At 37.6% G+C, this 15639-nt stretch overlaps 1 protein-coding gene across 1 annotated transcript in view; it reads left to right on the forward strand.

Annotated features, from left to right (window-relative positions):
* The window catches only part of LOC110997534 (autophagy-related protein 2 homolog A), a 33675-nt gene that overhangs the window by 11174 nt on the left and 6862 nt on the right, over positions 1-15639 (forward strand). Inside the window, exons 20-30 of the mRNA XM_022265733.2 lie at positions 143-327; positions 689-873; positions 1592-1856; positions 2540-2729; positions 3343-3447; positions 4051-4295; positions 5181-5386; positions 5722-5853; positions 6332-6521; positions 6736-6903; positions 9066-9225. Of these exons, the coding sequence (XP_022121425.2) occupies positions 143-327; positions 689-873; positions 1592-1856; positions 2540-2729; positions 3343-3447; positions 4051-4295; positions 5181-5386; positions 5722-5853; positions 6332-6521; positions 6736-6903; positions 9066-9225 (2031 nt within the window). The remainder of the gene's footprint in view (positions 1-142; positions 328-688; positions 874-1591; positions 1857-2539; positions 2730-3342; positions 3448-4050; positions 4296-5180; positions 5387-5721; positions 5854-6331; positions 6522-6735; positions 6904-9065; positions 9226-15639) is intronic.

Consider the following 15639-nt stretch of genomic DNA (forward strand, 5'->3'; position numbering starts at 1 on the left):
ATTATACGTTATTAATTAGGTGATAACGTGATGCACACCCCATATATGGACTATCCTGGACAGAATTTATTCCTTTGAAATTAGCGCGTTCAAAAAAATATTTACTTAATTTCTATAATATCTAACTTTAGACTTTTTCCAGCTATTTTAACAATACCATCAGAAAAACCTAACCTCCGGTTATTCGGCACGGCTGTGCCATGTCACCTAAAGAAAACCATATACCCATCAAATAAGGGCGTATTCATAAAGGACCGCATTGAACCCAGGGATATGTTTACAATGGCATTGAAGACTGAACCTGATAGTGATACACCTGGTCTTAAGGTAAAAACTCATTTGGGTAGAAATTTTAGCTTTTAAATTGAATTAATCTATTTGGCTAGCCTTATTATACATTGTAATAAAAGAAGAACGGAAGAGAAACTGGTGAAGTAAAATCTTTTCGAGGGTTTAAAAAAAACAAAAACGAGGTTTGTTAAACAAGGGTCTTTCATATCCGTGTAGAGAAAAGATAAAAGAAGAGAAGAACGATAAAATAGCCAATAACCAAAAGAAAATTATGGACATCTTTGTATATATTACAGTCCAATACATCGAGTTGATTAATTGTTGCTTTAATTTTAGGGCTACACAGATAAAAACAGTTTTAGTTTAAAGCTTTAGATCCAACGAATATTTCTTTCAGACAATCTGCATTGCCCTTGGCATAGAGCAGGCGACATTACGCCACAGAGGAGACAAGGGCATCGCGTGGCTGACTCAGTTTATGGACGTGCTGGACGTACTCGACTACCCTGTGCCCGGATACATCCCTTCCACTGTACTCTCGGAATTGCACGTGCACGTATGGGACTGTGCTGTGGACTATAGGTAAACATAAATCTGTATTAATATTATAAAGAACAATTATGTAATGAATCTACTCTAGAAATATTAAAACGATTTCAATTCTTTCGTAAGCTACATTGAATATTACTTTTCTAAATGTTTTGAAAAACTACATGACAGTCTGCTAGTATATTATTATATTAAGTATATTAATGTAATATTGTTTTTTGGGCTTGTAGGGACTGATTCGCGTTCGTACAAACATGTTTTTAAGTACTGCGTTTGTGAGTGTTAAGATTCTAAATAAAAATGGTAACCATGGTAACATATGCGGTACTTTTTAACGCATATTTTTTAATACTAAACATTTGATCTCGTTCTGAAAGAGTCGAAGAGATAGAGGGCAAGTCGCCAATTAATACAAGAATTATTAATTAAGCGTGTAGAAATTCCCTAAATTCTGGACAAGTTGTTACAAGACTATCGCTAAAGTATCTGTTATTCCGTAACATACTTAAAAAAGTATTTTTAAATTAAAAATGATATTTCTTTATTTTTTTCTTTGATTATAGTTTATTTGTGTGCTTCTGTGGGCGATTACTAATAAATGTTATATCTATATCTAACTTTAAAATATACTGTAGTGAAAACAAATTAAAGTCCACAGATCACAGAGTTTCGGAATATAAAAGCTTAATATTATTATTAAAAAAAAAACAAAATTAGTGTCAATATTTAACTCGAACAATTGCAATTCCAGACCCCTATATCTACCAATACGTACAGTCGTGACGTTAGGTAACTTCAGTGTGTCAAGCAATATCATACCAGAGACCAATACTTCATATCTACGCTTCTTAGCGCAGGAGTGTACGCTTTTCCTCGCGTATATATCGAATGCGAAGCCAAACGCAACAGTACCGCAAGATGACGACAAATACCCAGACATATATAGGGATTATGTGTGTGTGTTGGATGTGGGACTGTTCGAACTCTCGTTAAGGATGGAGGACAAAGGGACAGGGGTATGTAATATTTTGTATGTTTTTATTGCAGGTCACGTGACTATTGTAAACCTCAATTATTTATGATATGTTTACCACTCTATGTACTCTTTTATAATCGTGACAAATTATTAATTAGTATGTCTGTTATTATCAGAACTTTTACACATTAAGGGCCTGTTTCACAATGTATGTATAAAGTGCCAAATAGCTATGCAACACATAAATTATTCGAAGGATAAAAGTTCCAAATAAGATACTTCGAATTTCATGACGTATAGCGCTATCTGACAGTCGTGAAACGCAAAAATACTATTTATCATACCAATAAGTAACAAATAGCTTATTTGGAACTTATCCTGACATTGTGAAACAGGCCCTTAAAGAAAACACTTTTTTAACGGATTGAGGTTATGTATTATTTAAACATAATTTTAAATTTCTCCAACGTTTCGCGTGCTTCACAGCGTGCGTGGTCACACTTGTTCTGCAGAAACCCTACATCTTTTAGTCGATACCAACTCCGGGGAAATAAATACAGATAATACAACATTTTCTACAGCTGTGGTTTTTTTTTGACATTTAACACCTTTTGTCTTCAGTCACCGTTGTCACGCTGTAAGGCACGCGAAATGTCGGATAAATTTAAAATTATGTTTAATGACCTTCCATACTCCTAGTCAATCATGAAGATAACATTTTAGGCTAACGACCAACCCCAAGTGGACCTAACGGCATCCAATAATATGGTGAGCCTGTACACCTGCTGGGATTCCGCATCAGCTCTCTGCCGTCTCCTGACGTATGTGGCCTCTGATGGTGACGCTCTTCCTCCGATCGAACATTCAAGACATACCAGCATATGTTCCGATCAACCGTTAGAACCCCTTGTTGGTAAGTTTAATTAGCATTATTAATGCAAAATGGTGATAATATTGTAATAAATCTGAGTGCAAACGGATATAAATTAAAATAAATTAAAATTGATTTGTGTGTCTGTCGTGGTCTGATTATTGAATCAGTTCTAGAATATTCTAGATCAATAAACATGTTCTTAATGTTTAAATATATGCCACACCGCTAACGAAAATATTGGCTGTGAAGTTGTCAAGTTTAGTAAAAGTCAAAAACTAAAATAAATTGTATTTCTTTATTTACATGATAATATTAACAATAAACTTTTAAAAAACACTGCAACATTATGTATATTGCGAATCTTATTAAAGAATAATAACAATACAATAGTCCTGTTTAGTAGTTTTATTCTAGGAGTACATTGTCTTCACATATAATTGGTATTAAACTAATGTATACAAATATTGTAAATTCTATTTTAAAAGAGTTAGCTCATCCTTCACGAAACTTTTGGAAGGGGCAACTAGAATCATCTTTATATTTTATTTCAAAACTGCCATTTTAGGTGGTCTAATTGGAATAAATGATTCGATAAAAGTAACATTTTAATATTTAAATCGCCTTTTAAGTACAGTAAACACAAAACTTTCAGGACTAGAAGACAGACCAGAAGAAATCAGAGAACTCTCGCCAAGTGAAATACAACAGGTTAACGATCTCATGGCTGAGGCGTTAAAAGAGAGTCCAAACAACACAAGTAAGTGTTTTGCTTTCAATATCTAAAATGTGTATTAATCTCTATTAAATAAAATAAATTAATCGGTGGCGCTACAACCTCTTTAGGTCTTGGCCTCAGACTTCTGAATTTGTTTCATGATCATTTTTAAATCTAATAGGCAAGTAGGTGATCAGCCTCTTTTTGGGTCTATGACATGTCGGGTTCCTCACGATGTTTTCCTTCACCGGTCGAACAAATATGAAATGCCCATATAGAAAAAAAACCATTGGTGCACAGCCGGGGATCGAACCTACGACCTCAGGTATGAGAGTCGCACGCTGAAGCCACTAGGCCAACACTGCTTTATCTCTATTGTGCATTAGAAACATTTTATAGCTAAAAGAAATTATTGAAAATCACTAATATTAGAAGTTTTATGCATTTATAAATATAGGATACATTTAATTCTACTTTTCCTTTATCTTAACGGGACTTCGTAAAGAAATCCAAATTTTCATTCCAGAAAAATATTGTCGTAAAAAAATTTTGTATTACATTCGAATTATTTAGTATTATGTAATATTTTTTTATCTTCAGTAGGAATTTTATAAGTCGTAATATCAATAAAATACTGTTTCGTAGTTGAAGAAGATGAACTTGTCAGTTCCACTGAAAAAGAAGGCGTAGAAATATTTTTCTTCCCCGATGAGTCAAATGTCAAACCAAAAGATCCGGAAATTGATACAGAACATAATCCAGAAGAGGAATGTAAAAGCATAGATATTATAGAGCAAGCACAGGAAGCCAAACCCAACGCTCAAGTGGCTAAAGACCTGGGTGATCCTACAACACCTAAAGCTTCACCCAGGAAATGTAAACGGAAGAAGGTATTTTTTTGAATAATGTTCTACAATATATGACAATTACAGTGTACATAAGTTTTACAAAATATACAATTATTGCATTTCTAAAAAAGATAACAAAAATTTAAATAATTATAAAATACTAGCGGATCCGACAGACGTTGTCCTGTCTACACGTCTTTAATTTCAAAATTTCAATTTTTAATAAGCCATTTTGATGAAAATTATTATTCAAATGTTATGACAATATCTAACGATCCAGCACATGGTCACACACGATATAACACAATGATAACAAAACTTTTTTTAAATTTCGGGACAGACTAAAATTAAAATTAGAATATTATTTAAAATTTGACACTGCGATGGTAGCGCCGTCTGTCGGATCCAATGTAAAACATTCCAAAATCAACAACAACTAATAAATTGAAAATTAATTAAAAAAACATTGTCCAGCGGACAAAATTGTGAATCTAAACCATTCCCAGATCCCCTTGAACACACACAAAAAATTTCGTCTAAATCGGTCCAGTCGTTTAGGAGGAGTTCAGTCACATACACACGCACTCAAGAAATATATATATTAAGACTAGTGGTCTAATGTGATTGAAGTGGATTATGTAATAATAGTTACGAATGTAATAACAAAATTAAAAAATAAAATTAATTATTACAAAATATTCGAGTCAAATATAGAATATCATTATACTATATTCTGCAGACAGATATTATTATAAATTAACGTTTAGATTCTCAATATTTAACAAATTTATATCATGTTTCCGATTTTCTTACTAATGATTTAACTTTTATGGCATTTATATTAATTAATTGCGTTTTCATAATAATTTATAACGAATATTAGATTTCCTTTAAAAAAAATAGAAATGACATTTTAAATTCCCACAGTTAAAATCTGGTGGTGACGGAAGTAACACAGATGACGAATACTGTATTGTTGAAACGTCATACGCGCAAGACAATGAAATGGACGAGCCTGTGGTGAATTGGATTGGAGCGGGACCAGTTCATATGGTCGATAACCATTTCACTGTACCAGCTGCTAGGTCAGATGTACTTAAGGCGCCGAAGAGTTTCCCGCTTCCTGTTCTAAGGTAAAGCTTAAAAATTCTATCTTTTGTTAAAATTATTAATAAATTCTCGTCTTTTGGGAGTAAAGATCGTGGTGTAAACGGTTAATAATAATAAGACTTTATTTATCCACATCTAGTTTATCTTTATGTATATTAATCTCCTGTCACGATGTTTGTCCGCGATGGACTAAACTACTTAACCGATTTTAAATTAAATTGCCACACCGTGAGCAGTTTGATCCAACTTAAGAGATAGGTTAGCGTAGATCTTTAATTATAGTCGCAGTTTTATTTTATTGCAAATATTTGTTTATTATTTGATACAATTCTTTCAAATGACGCTGTGCTTTCTCTAGGTATACATTATGCGAAATGAGTATAACGTGGAATATGTTTGGCGGCAATGATTTCCGTTCCACGAGTGACATTCCGAAGAAATCTGTCAGCATCGATGTAGATCCAAGAAAGAGTTCTCCAACCAATACTAAGTAACTATATTTTTAATAATTTATTTTATTTTAATTAATATCATTTCACTAATCATGTTATTGTGTACTCAAAATAAAATTAAGGAAATAAGTACATTAGTTGTAAGCCTATTTTTTTAAAATATACAAATGATATATAGAAGGCTATATTCTCCATATACGCCGACACAGAAATCACCCTTAAATTGTTAAGCTACATTTTGAATACTTAGGGCCTGTTTCACAATGTCCGGATAAGTTTCAAATAAGCTATTTGTTACTTATTGGTATGATAAATAGTATTTTTGCGTTTCACGACTGTCAGATAGCGCTATACGTCATGAAATTCGAAGTATCTTATTTGGAACTTTTATCTTTCGAATAATTCATGTGTTGCATAGCTATTTGGCACTTTATCCATACATTGTGAAACAGGCCCTTAACATAATAAACATAAAAATTAAAAAAAAATAGTAACTTTAATTGATTAAATCTTTAGACGCAATAAAGACTACGAGCCGTACGAAAAGGGGCGTGCTCTAGCAGCAGCGTACAGATCGGGCGGAGTCAGTTGGTCCGCGGGCAGCGAACGCGTTCGTGCGCCTGCGCCACCAGTTAAACATGACATACGTGCACGTGGCGGGAAGCACAGAGACCACCACACTTGTGTTAAATTGTGTCTTGCTAAGGTAAGTAAATTTGTTATTAATTCATTAACATAATATTTTAAATGTACTGTGGAGCGCAACTTAGCTTACAATTTTTTTAGTACGCTCTGCAATAGCATTCAAATAATATTATTTTCTATGTACATAACTAACACTAGTCTGAAATAATCTTTTTCTAATTCCATTTTCTAAAACCAATAAAATCTTAAATACGCATTAAAATTAAATATTCCAGGTGAAATTCCAACATGAAGTGTACCCTACAGGAGGTACCCAGGCCTCGCGCCAGACCTTAGCCATCAGCAAAATTGAAGTCCTAGACCGACTTGTCGGTAGTGACATCAACAAACTCCTCAGCCAATACAAGCTGAAAGATGAACCGGAGAGGAAAAATGCTCATATGGTTTGTTTGTCTATTTATATTGTTTTATATACACTAGAAATTCTATGTAACATCTGTTGGGTTGGCTGAACTCCCTAAAGCGTCGAAAGCGGGTTTGGTTGGTTTAGCTTGTCTTCCATACAATACTACCCTCTACATAACCTTACATCCCTTCTCAATAACGAAAATAATTGAGTAATAAAGACTTTTTAAGTTGCTAAAGTAAGTAAAAACTGCACAGAAGTGCACGTTATTTTGTCGCTTTATTATCCTAGCCCGGAAAAAACTTGACTTTTGGCTTCATGCATACGAACATTCTAAGAAAGTCGTTCTTATGTTTACAAATTGGGATTGCTTGCACGTGAAGACTTGTTGACATTGACTATAAGTAGGAGACATGGATTATCTATACGTTATCATATTCTTAGTTGCTCACCAACTTTCAGACTGTGAATATGGCTAGTAAAAGAAAATCGTAGTGTTGATGACTAGTCTGAAATAAACTTTTTCTTTTTTTATTCCGATTTATTCTATCTCCATTTAACGCCAACTCTCTGTAACGCCAAAAATGCCACTGTCCCAGTTGTTCAGTGTCCTTATATAGAGTTTATACCCTATATAAGGACACTGTGTTTTCTAATAGGTAATAAACATATTGTCAATACAAAACTATTAGAATCAGCGCTTCGTGACCGTGTTTGGAACTAAACTGTATGACTGTCATATAGCGATACGTATTAAAAATAACGTACAAGCGACAACAAGATAGAAACGTTCTATATTTTTGGTACAAAGTGGTAGTCCAAATTACATTTTTTTTTTAATTTTTCTGTACTGACATTTGGCACCATCTGTCAAATGTCATAATCGTTTCGAGCGCCATTGACGTTTTGTACTTCGTATATGAAGAGTGGCGGAGAGTTTATTGCCAGTTTTTGTCTTCCGTTCTACGCCCTTGATTTGAGAACTGGCAGTAAATGTAAAATTAGAAGCATTTAATTTCTTTTTTAATACAGTTGCTCAAAAAGTGGCATATTGCAGGGAGGTATAGCGTTCGGAAAGTGGGCTATTACACACTTGTGCTTTTTTCTTTGCCATTCCCGCACTCGTGCGTTTTCTTTGCCAACTGTCAAAACAATGTGTATTAAAAAGAAAAAACCAACCACGAAGGTTTTATTAAAAAGATTCATAGAAGTTTTTATGATATATGATTTCTAAATATTATAATAATTGGATTCAATAAGGTCGATTAGGTTTCTTTTCATTTCATATCAATTAAAAAAATATTAAAAAGAATTTTATAATATATTATGCAAATACGTATTTTTAAAAAGTTTACTAATAATTAGATTCTATAAGTTAGGTTAGGTTTATTATATTTCATATCAATAAAAAAAATATTAAAAAGAAAAAACTAACCATGAAGTTTTTACTAAAAAAAATCACAGAAGTTTTTATGATTCATGCAAATATTTTAAAAAGAAGCTATAGCTATTTGTTTAAATATCAGATTTAATGATTGGACTCAATGAGTTAGATCTGGTTTTCTTTCAATAAAAATAGTCTACTGAAGAATTGGCTGTATGGGCCAAGTTCCCTTTGCCTACCCAGAATGGGTGAAGAAAAGAAAAAACAAACTTTGCTCATATTCTTTGCGGTTGGCGCCATTTTCCAAAAATGTTCTTTCGAGTTGAGTTATTTGTTGCACTTGATGTACATGTGATTACAAATGAGTAATTTCGACGATATTTTATTTGAATGTATACCACCCGAACGCAGTATAATTGCATAAAATGCTTCGGACAACAATTTACCGGGAACATATAAGTCGCTACATATCTACGTGCAACGAATTTATTCCGTAGAGAGAATAGAAAAAAGCAAATAGTTTAATTAAATTGCTTTATTTTTTCGCAACTGTATTAAAAATAGTCGTTCAGTACACGTGCGGTACCGTCATTGCAACTTGTTCCGACTGTCAACCCTCACCTTCGGCTGCGCCTCGGCTCGGGTAGACATTCGTCGGAACTCGTTGCAATGACAGGCTTTCCGCACTTGTAATGAAATATACTATTTTAGATGTTCATAATAACATTATGTTACCTACATGAATAATTGATTTTTGAATTTTGTGCCATCGGATGACGTATAAGTAAAATAAGATTTTACATTTTTGTGCACAGCTTATAGTAAAGGCAGTGCATTTACGCGGGGACACAGCGCTGCCTGCGCAAGAGTGTTGCCTGAAGGTGTCCTTACTACCGTTGAGGTTTAACTTGGATCAAGATACGCTTGCATTTCTTGTTGGTTTTTTCTCTAAACTGGGTACGGATGAAGGAAATGGTGAGAATTTATATATTGCTTATTTTTATATCTACACTAATATTATAAAGAGGAAAACTTTGTTTATTTGTTTGTAATGAATAGGCTCATAAACTTGCTGGACCGATTTTAAAAATTCTTTCACCATTCGAAAGCTACATTATCCACGAGTAATATAGGCTATATTTAATTTTGAACAAAAATAGGGTTCCGTAAGATATTAGGGTTTTTCGGACACAAGGTGTAAAAAAATCAACCAAAAAAGTTACTTATTTTGCGTACCCTGCCTAAACTATTAAAGATAGAACCGTAAAATGTTCTAAGTAATTGTAGATCTTATAAATATCTACAAAAAAGTCCGCGACACACTATACCTATCTATGTCGAGATATGACGACAATAATCGTAAATGATATTGTTACGAGCTAGGGGATCGGATAGAAAACGCCGTCGAATTATTCAAGGGTTTATTTCAATAAAATCTATGAGGAATTCGTGTACACTAATATCTGGAAATTACGCACAGAAAAGCACTAATAACACACACAAGGAAACACTGTCACTAATCACTTAAATCACTCAGTACTTTATCACTGGTATCGCACTTGTTCGCACTTTTTCTCTTCGCTGTTTATCGCTTGGAATCGCATTCAAAACTGAACTGAGTGATCGCGTTTTGGCTCGCTTATATATCCCTGGGAAGAATCTCGAACGATGTTTCCGATGTTTACGAGAACTTTCTAGGCGGGAGCGCTACTGAGTAGCGATCGCCTAATTCTAGAACGCGCGTACTTGCTATCTCTTTCGCACATTGCTACGTGCTTGTCGTACGACGTTCTAGAGTTCTCGGTCTAGCTTCGAGAAGGTTCTTATCTTTTCTCTCTTTCGCGTATCAAACAGTGCTTGTCCCACACCTAGAAAATTCGTTCTAGAATATTCCTTCATCAAAGGGTTATAACCAGGCCTGAAAACGCCTGAAAACGGGTCTGCTGAAAAGTGTACCATTCATCTATACGTGTTCTGAAACCGACTGAAAAAATGTTTCAGCCTCCTGAAAACTACGGCAACATTATGTAAATTTCGATTTTCTAATATGTGATTGACCCTCTCCTGAAACGGTCATAAATCATATTTCAGCCTGCTGAAAAGTTCTCTAAGTAGTGGAAAAATCTAAAAACATTGCAGTTGACCCGTCTTCGTAACACTACCCTCTCCTTAGACATGCTCGTCCCGAGCATCATTACTTCCTTTATAGGGCGCCAATCGATTTATGTGAACGACTTTCGGTTTGCTCCTTAAACCACTCATTTTCTTTATCCGGTAAGTAACGTCATTAATCTTCGTGACTATCGTGTATGGACCGTCCCAGTCGGCTTGAAGCTTTGGTGATTTTCCTTTGCGTTTTGTCGGGTTATGGAGCCATACCTGCGAGCCTTCTTTAAATTCTATGTGATTCGTCTTCCTGTCATACCTTATCTTCGTAGTCTCACTTATTTTGCTCTGTGATGCTCGTACGTGTTCATGGATTTCATACAGTCTATTACGCAGATCCGCCGCATATTCTGTAACCGTCTCCGGGGTGTCAGGTGGTCGTCCAGTTACAATATCCGCTGGTAATCTAAGTTGTCTCCCAAACATGGCTAAAGCAGGTGTAACGTTCGTTGTTTCATGAACCGCAGACCGGTATGACATTAAAAATAACGGAATATACTTGTCCCAGTCCTTTTGTTGGCTGTCCACCAATTTTGCCAAATGCCTTTCCAAGGTTTGATTAAAACGTTCCACCATTCCATCTGACTGTGGGTGATATGGAGTAGTCCGCGTCTTATGAATTCCCATTAACCGGCATACTTCTTGAAACAGTTGAGACTCAAAATTTCTACCCTGATCACTGTGCATCTCCAAGGGTACTCCAAATCTAGAGAATACGTCATTTACAAGTATCTCAGCTACTGTAGCTGCCTCTTGATTAGGAATAGCGAATACTTCGGGCCACTTTGTAAAATAATCCATAACAACCATGATGTACTTATTTCCTTTTTCTGTTAATGGAAATGGTCCGGCTATGTCAACTGCTATCCTCTCCCATGGTGCTCCGACATTGTATTGCTTCATACTCGCTCTAGTTCTCGTCTGTGGGCCTTTAACAGCTGCACAAGCTTTACATTTCCGAATCCAGTCTTCTACATCTTCGCGGCAATGTATCCAATAAAATCTCTCTTTAATTTTCAGAAGAGTCCTTTTCACTCCTAAGTGCCCGCCTGATGAGCCATCATGATACATTTCCAATATGATGCGAACCTTGGATCTTGGCACAACTAACTGCAGATGAGATGCATCCCCTCGAGTATTTTCCCATTTGCGACATAATACTCCATTGTGAAGAACTAAGCTATCCCATTGAGCCCAGTAACTCTTGGTCGTGGTGCTAGTAGACGCAACGTCATTCCATCGCGGCTTGATAGTTGAAGATTGCATCCAGTCCAGAATTGGTTTAATGTCAGAATCTTGTTGTTGCTCTTCCTGAATTAATTTCCCACACCAATCTGGACTAATGGTGTCTGTCCTTAGTATCCTTATATGGGCAACCTCTCTACCTTCGTGTCTTGTACAATGTTTGCAATCGTCCTCACATGGCCTTCGAGACAATGCATCTGCGTTCCCGTGGGCTCTGCCCTTGCGATGTTCGGTAGCAAAGTCATACTCTTGCAGTTGTTCGATCCATCGAGCCACTTGTCCTTCCGGATTCTTGAACTGAAGTAGCCATTTTAATGCAGCATGATCTGTTCTAAGACGGAACTTCCGACCTAACAAGTATTTGCTGAAGTGCTGCAGCGTCTTCACAACAGCCAGTAGTTCCCTCCGAGTGACACAGTAGTTCCGTTCTGGTTTCGACAACGACTTGCTGAAGTAGGCTATTACTTGCTCGTGCTCACCTTTTACTTGTGATAGTACACCTCCAATGCCAATTCCACTGGCATCTGTATCTACCACAAATTCGCCATCTGGATCCGGGTAGCCTAGTATCGGAGTCTCACATAGGTGGTTCTTGAGCTCATTGAACGCATCTTCGCACTCTTTGTCCCATGTGAATCGCCTCTTTTCTTCGGTGAGTCTGTGAAGTGGTTTTGCAATATCCGCGAAATTTTTCACGAATCGTCGGTAGTAAGAACATAAGCCTAAGAAAGCGCGGACTTCAGTTTTATCTTTAGGTACTGGCCACTCCTTTACCGCAACTATCTTATTGGGGTCTGTTCGAACACCATCCTGCGATATAATGTGACCCAAGTAGCTGACTTCTCTTTTGAAAAATAAACATTTCTTAGCACTAAGTTTCAGGTTGGCTCCCTGCAGTCTGGTGAGCACCCGTTGAAGATTCCGTATGTGATCATCGAAGTCTTTCCCAACGATGACTACATCATCCAAGTACACTAAGCAGGCTTCTCCTATCAGCCCTGACAGTACTTTCTCCATTAGTCTTTCGAAAGTGGCAGGTGCATTGCAAAGCCCAAACGGCATAACTTTAAATTGCCATAGTCCTTTTCCAGTTGAGAACGCTGTCTTCTCTTTATGACTTGGGTCTATCTCCACTTGCCAGTAGCCACTTTTCAAGTCTAAAGTTGTAAACCATTTGGCCCCACTTAAAGTATCCAAGGTGTCATCTATTCTAGGTAAGGGATAACTGTCCTTCTTCGTGATATCATTAAGACGACGGTAGTCGACGCAGAACCTTAAACTGTTATCCTTTTTCTTGACTAAAACTACTGGAGAACACCAAGGGCTAGAAGATGATTCAATGACATTATGGTTTGACATTTCCGCAATCATCTTGTCTATATTCTTTTCATATGCGACAGGTACTCGTCGCGGTCGCAAACGTATTGGTGATTCACTTCCAGTCTCAATTTGATGTTTGACTACCCCTGTTCTTCCTAAATCTCCATCGTGTGTAGCAAACATGTTTGAAAATGTATTCAATAGTTTCTTTGCTTTCGCAATTTCTTCTTTCGTCAAAGTTTCCTTACAGTCCTCCAATACTGCTTGAACTATCTCGCGTTGTTTACTGACTGTATCATCTGCAGTGATAGCTCTATAGACGTCGTACCCACTTTTCAACGTGTTGCCCTTTAGAGAAACTACCTCATCTCTACACTTGAATGTGCCGTTCTTCAGATCAATCTTACAGTTGTAATGCTTCATGAAGTCTAAGCCGATAATACAGTCATCCACAATGTCAGCAATTACCACCTTGTGTCTGTATGATCTCCCACCAATCTTGAAGGTAGCGATACCTTCTCCTCGAACGGTTATGTGCTGGCCAGTAGCTGTAAGGAGCTGTACATTTCCACCAGAAAGACTTTTGTAAAATGATTTCAGAAGTTGGTATCTGATAACTGTCCGGGAAGCTCCAGTATCAAGGGTTAACTCACACCTAGTTCCGTTAACTTCTCCGTCGATGACAATGGTATTCCCATCCTGAGTTTGAGAGATCATAACTTTTGGGGCCTTCCTTACAGATCCGGCCAGCACCCGCCCCGTGGTCCTGGCTTCTATTCGTTTCCCTGCCGCTGTTCAGCGGCAGTCACATCCACTTCTTCGGGCTCCCCACGTCTTGTCTTCAGTTCACTTTGGAGATTTCTCTTAGGGCATGAAAACCTCATATGCCCTACTTCTCCACAGAGGTAACAAGTGGGTCCACGTTGGGAAGTACGTCTTTCCGTGACAACCCTAATACGGTTAGGTCGAGAATCCTTGCAAAATGTTTCCACTTCCAACGCATGGGCAAGAGCATTCTTGAGGTCCTTATGATGTCCTAGGTTCACAGCCATTCGAATTTCACGGTCACGAATACCGTCGACGAAAGCTTGAACCAGCATCTTGTCTGCAACGTCTGGTGAGGATGCGTAGGCTTTCCTAACCAGCGTCTCTATTTCTACTCCCCATTTTTGCAAGCTTTCATTTGATTGCTGTATCCTATCCTTTAATTGAGCCCTATAGACGTGCTCCAAGTGTGCATCTCCGTACCGTGATTCCAGGGCATCCAGCAGTTGCTTCAACGTCACTTTACCTGTCTTGGTATCTAGTATGGTGAGGGCTTCATCTCGCAGTCCCATAATAAGGGCGGTGACAGCTTGATCGTCATTCCACCCGTTTGACTCTACTACAGTCTCAAACTGTACCTTGTACGCGCCCCAAGAAGATTTACCATCAAAGGGAGGCACTTTTAGATTTCCAGATGGTGCTACAGACGTTACGACACCCGTGGTCTTCAAGCACTGCATTTCATGTTCCAATCCGAGAATCCGTTTGTCCTGTTTCGATAGCTTGCTATCCACGTCAGATTCCAAATTTTCAATTTTTTTATCAACTTCTTGTTTAAGATCTCCTAATTTTTCTCCTATATGACGAGCCTGTTCCTCCATCATACGACGTGTCTGAGCCTGTTCTTCCACCATTTGGCGTGTCTGTTCCTCTTGACGTCGTGCCTGTTCTTCCACCATTTGTCGAACTTGTTCCTCCTGATGCCGGGCCTGTTCCTCCTGACGGCGTGCCTGTTCTTCCTGGCGACGGGCCTGTTCCTCTATCAATCGGCGTGCCTGTGCCTGTTCATCCATCATTTGTCGTGCCTGTTCCTCTTGTCGTCTTGCCTGTTCTTCCATCATTTGGCGCAGAGCAAGGAGGATGTTGGCGTCGCTGCTTTCGCCCATTCCGCGGTTCGCATCAAAACTCTGTCTCCGGGCGGCGTCACGTGCTGCTTGTGCCCTTGTCTGCACTCCCTCCGCAGCTGGAGACTCTGCTACAAACTCCTCTGGATTCTCCCTTGGAGTAATTGGCATTTTTCTATCCCACTTCTGACACCAAAATGTTACGAGCTAGGGGATCGGATAGAAAACGCCGTCGAATTATTCAAGGGTTTATTTCAATAAAATCTATGAGGAATTCGTGTACACTAATATCTGGAAATTACGCACAGAAAAGCACTAATAACACACACAAGGAAACACTGTCACTAATCACTTAAATCACTCAGTACTTTATCACTGGTATCGCACTTGTTCGCACTTTTTCTCTTCGCTGTTTATCGCTTGGAATCGCATTCAAAACTGAACTGAGTGATCGCGTTTTGGCTCGCTTATATATCCCTGGGAAGAATCTCGAACGATGTTTCCGATGTTTACGAGAACTTTCTAGGCGGGAGCGCTACTGAGTAGCGATCGCCTAATTCTAGAACGCGCGTACTTGCTATCTCTTTCGCACATTGCTACGTGCTTGTCGTACGACGTTCTAGAGTTCTCGGTCTAGCTTCGAGAAGGTTCTTATCTTTTCTCTCTTTCGCGTATCAAACAGTGCTTGTCCCACACCTAGAAAATTCGTTCTAGAATATTCCTTCATCAAAGGGTTATAACCAGGCCTGAAAACGCCTGAAAACGGGTC

This window comes from Pieris rapae, chromosome 11 (assembly GCF_905147795.1).
Source record: "Pieris rapae chromosome 11, ilPieRapa1.1, whole genome shotgun sequence".
Classification (NCBI taxonomy): Eukaryota; Metazoa; Arthropoda; class Insecta; order Lepidoptera; family Pieridae; genus Pieris; species Pieris rapae.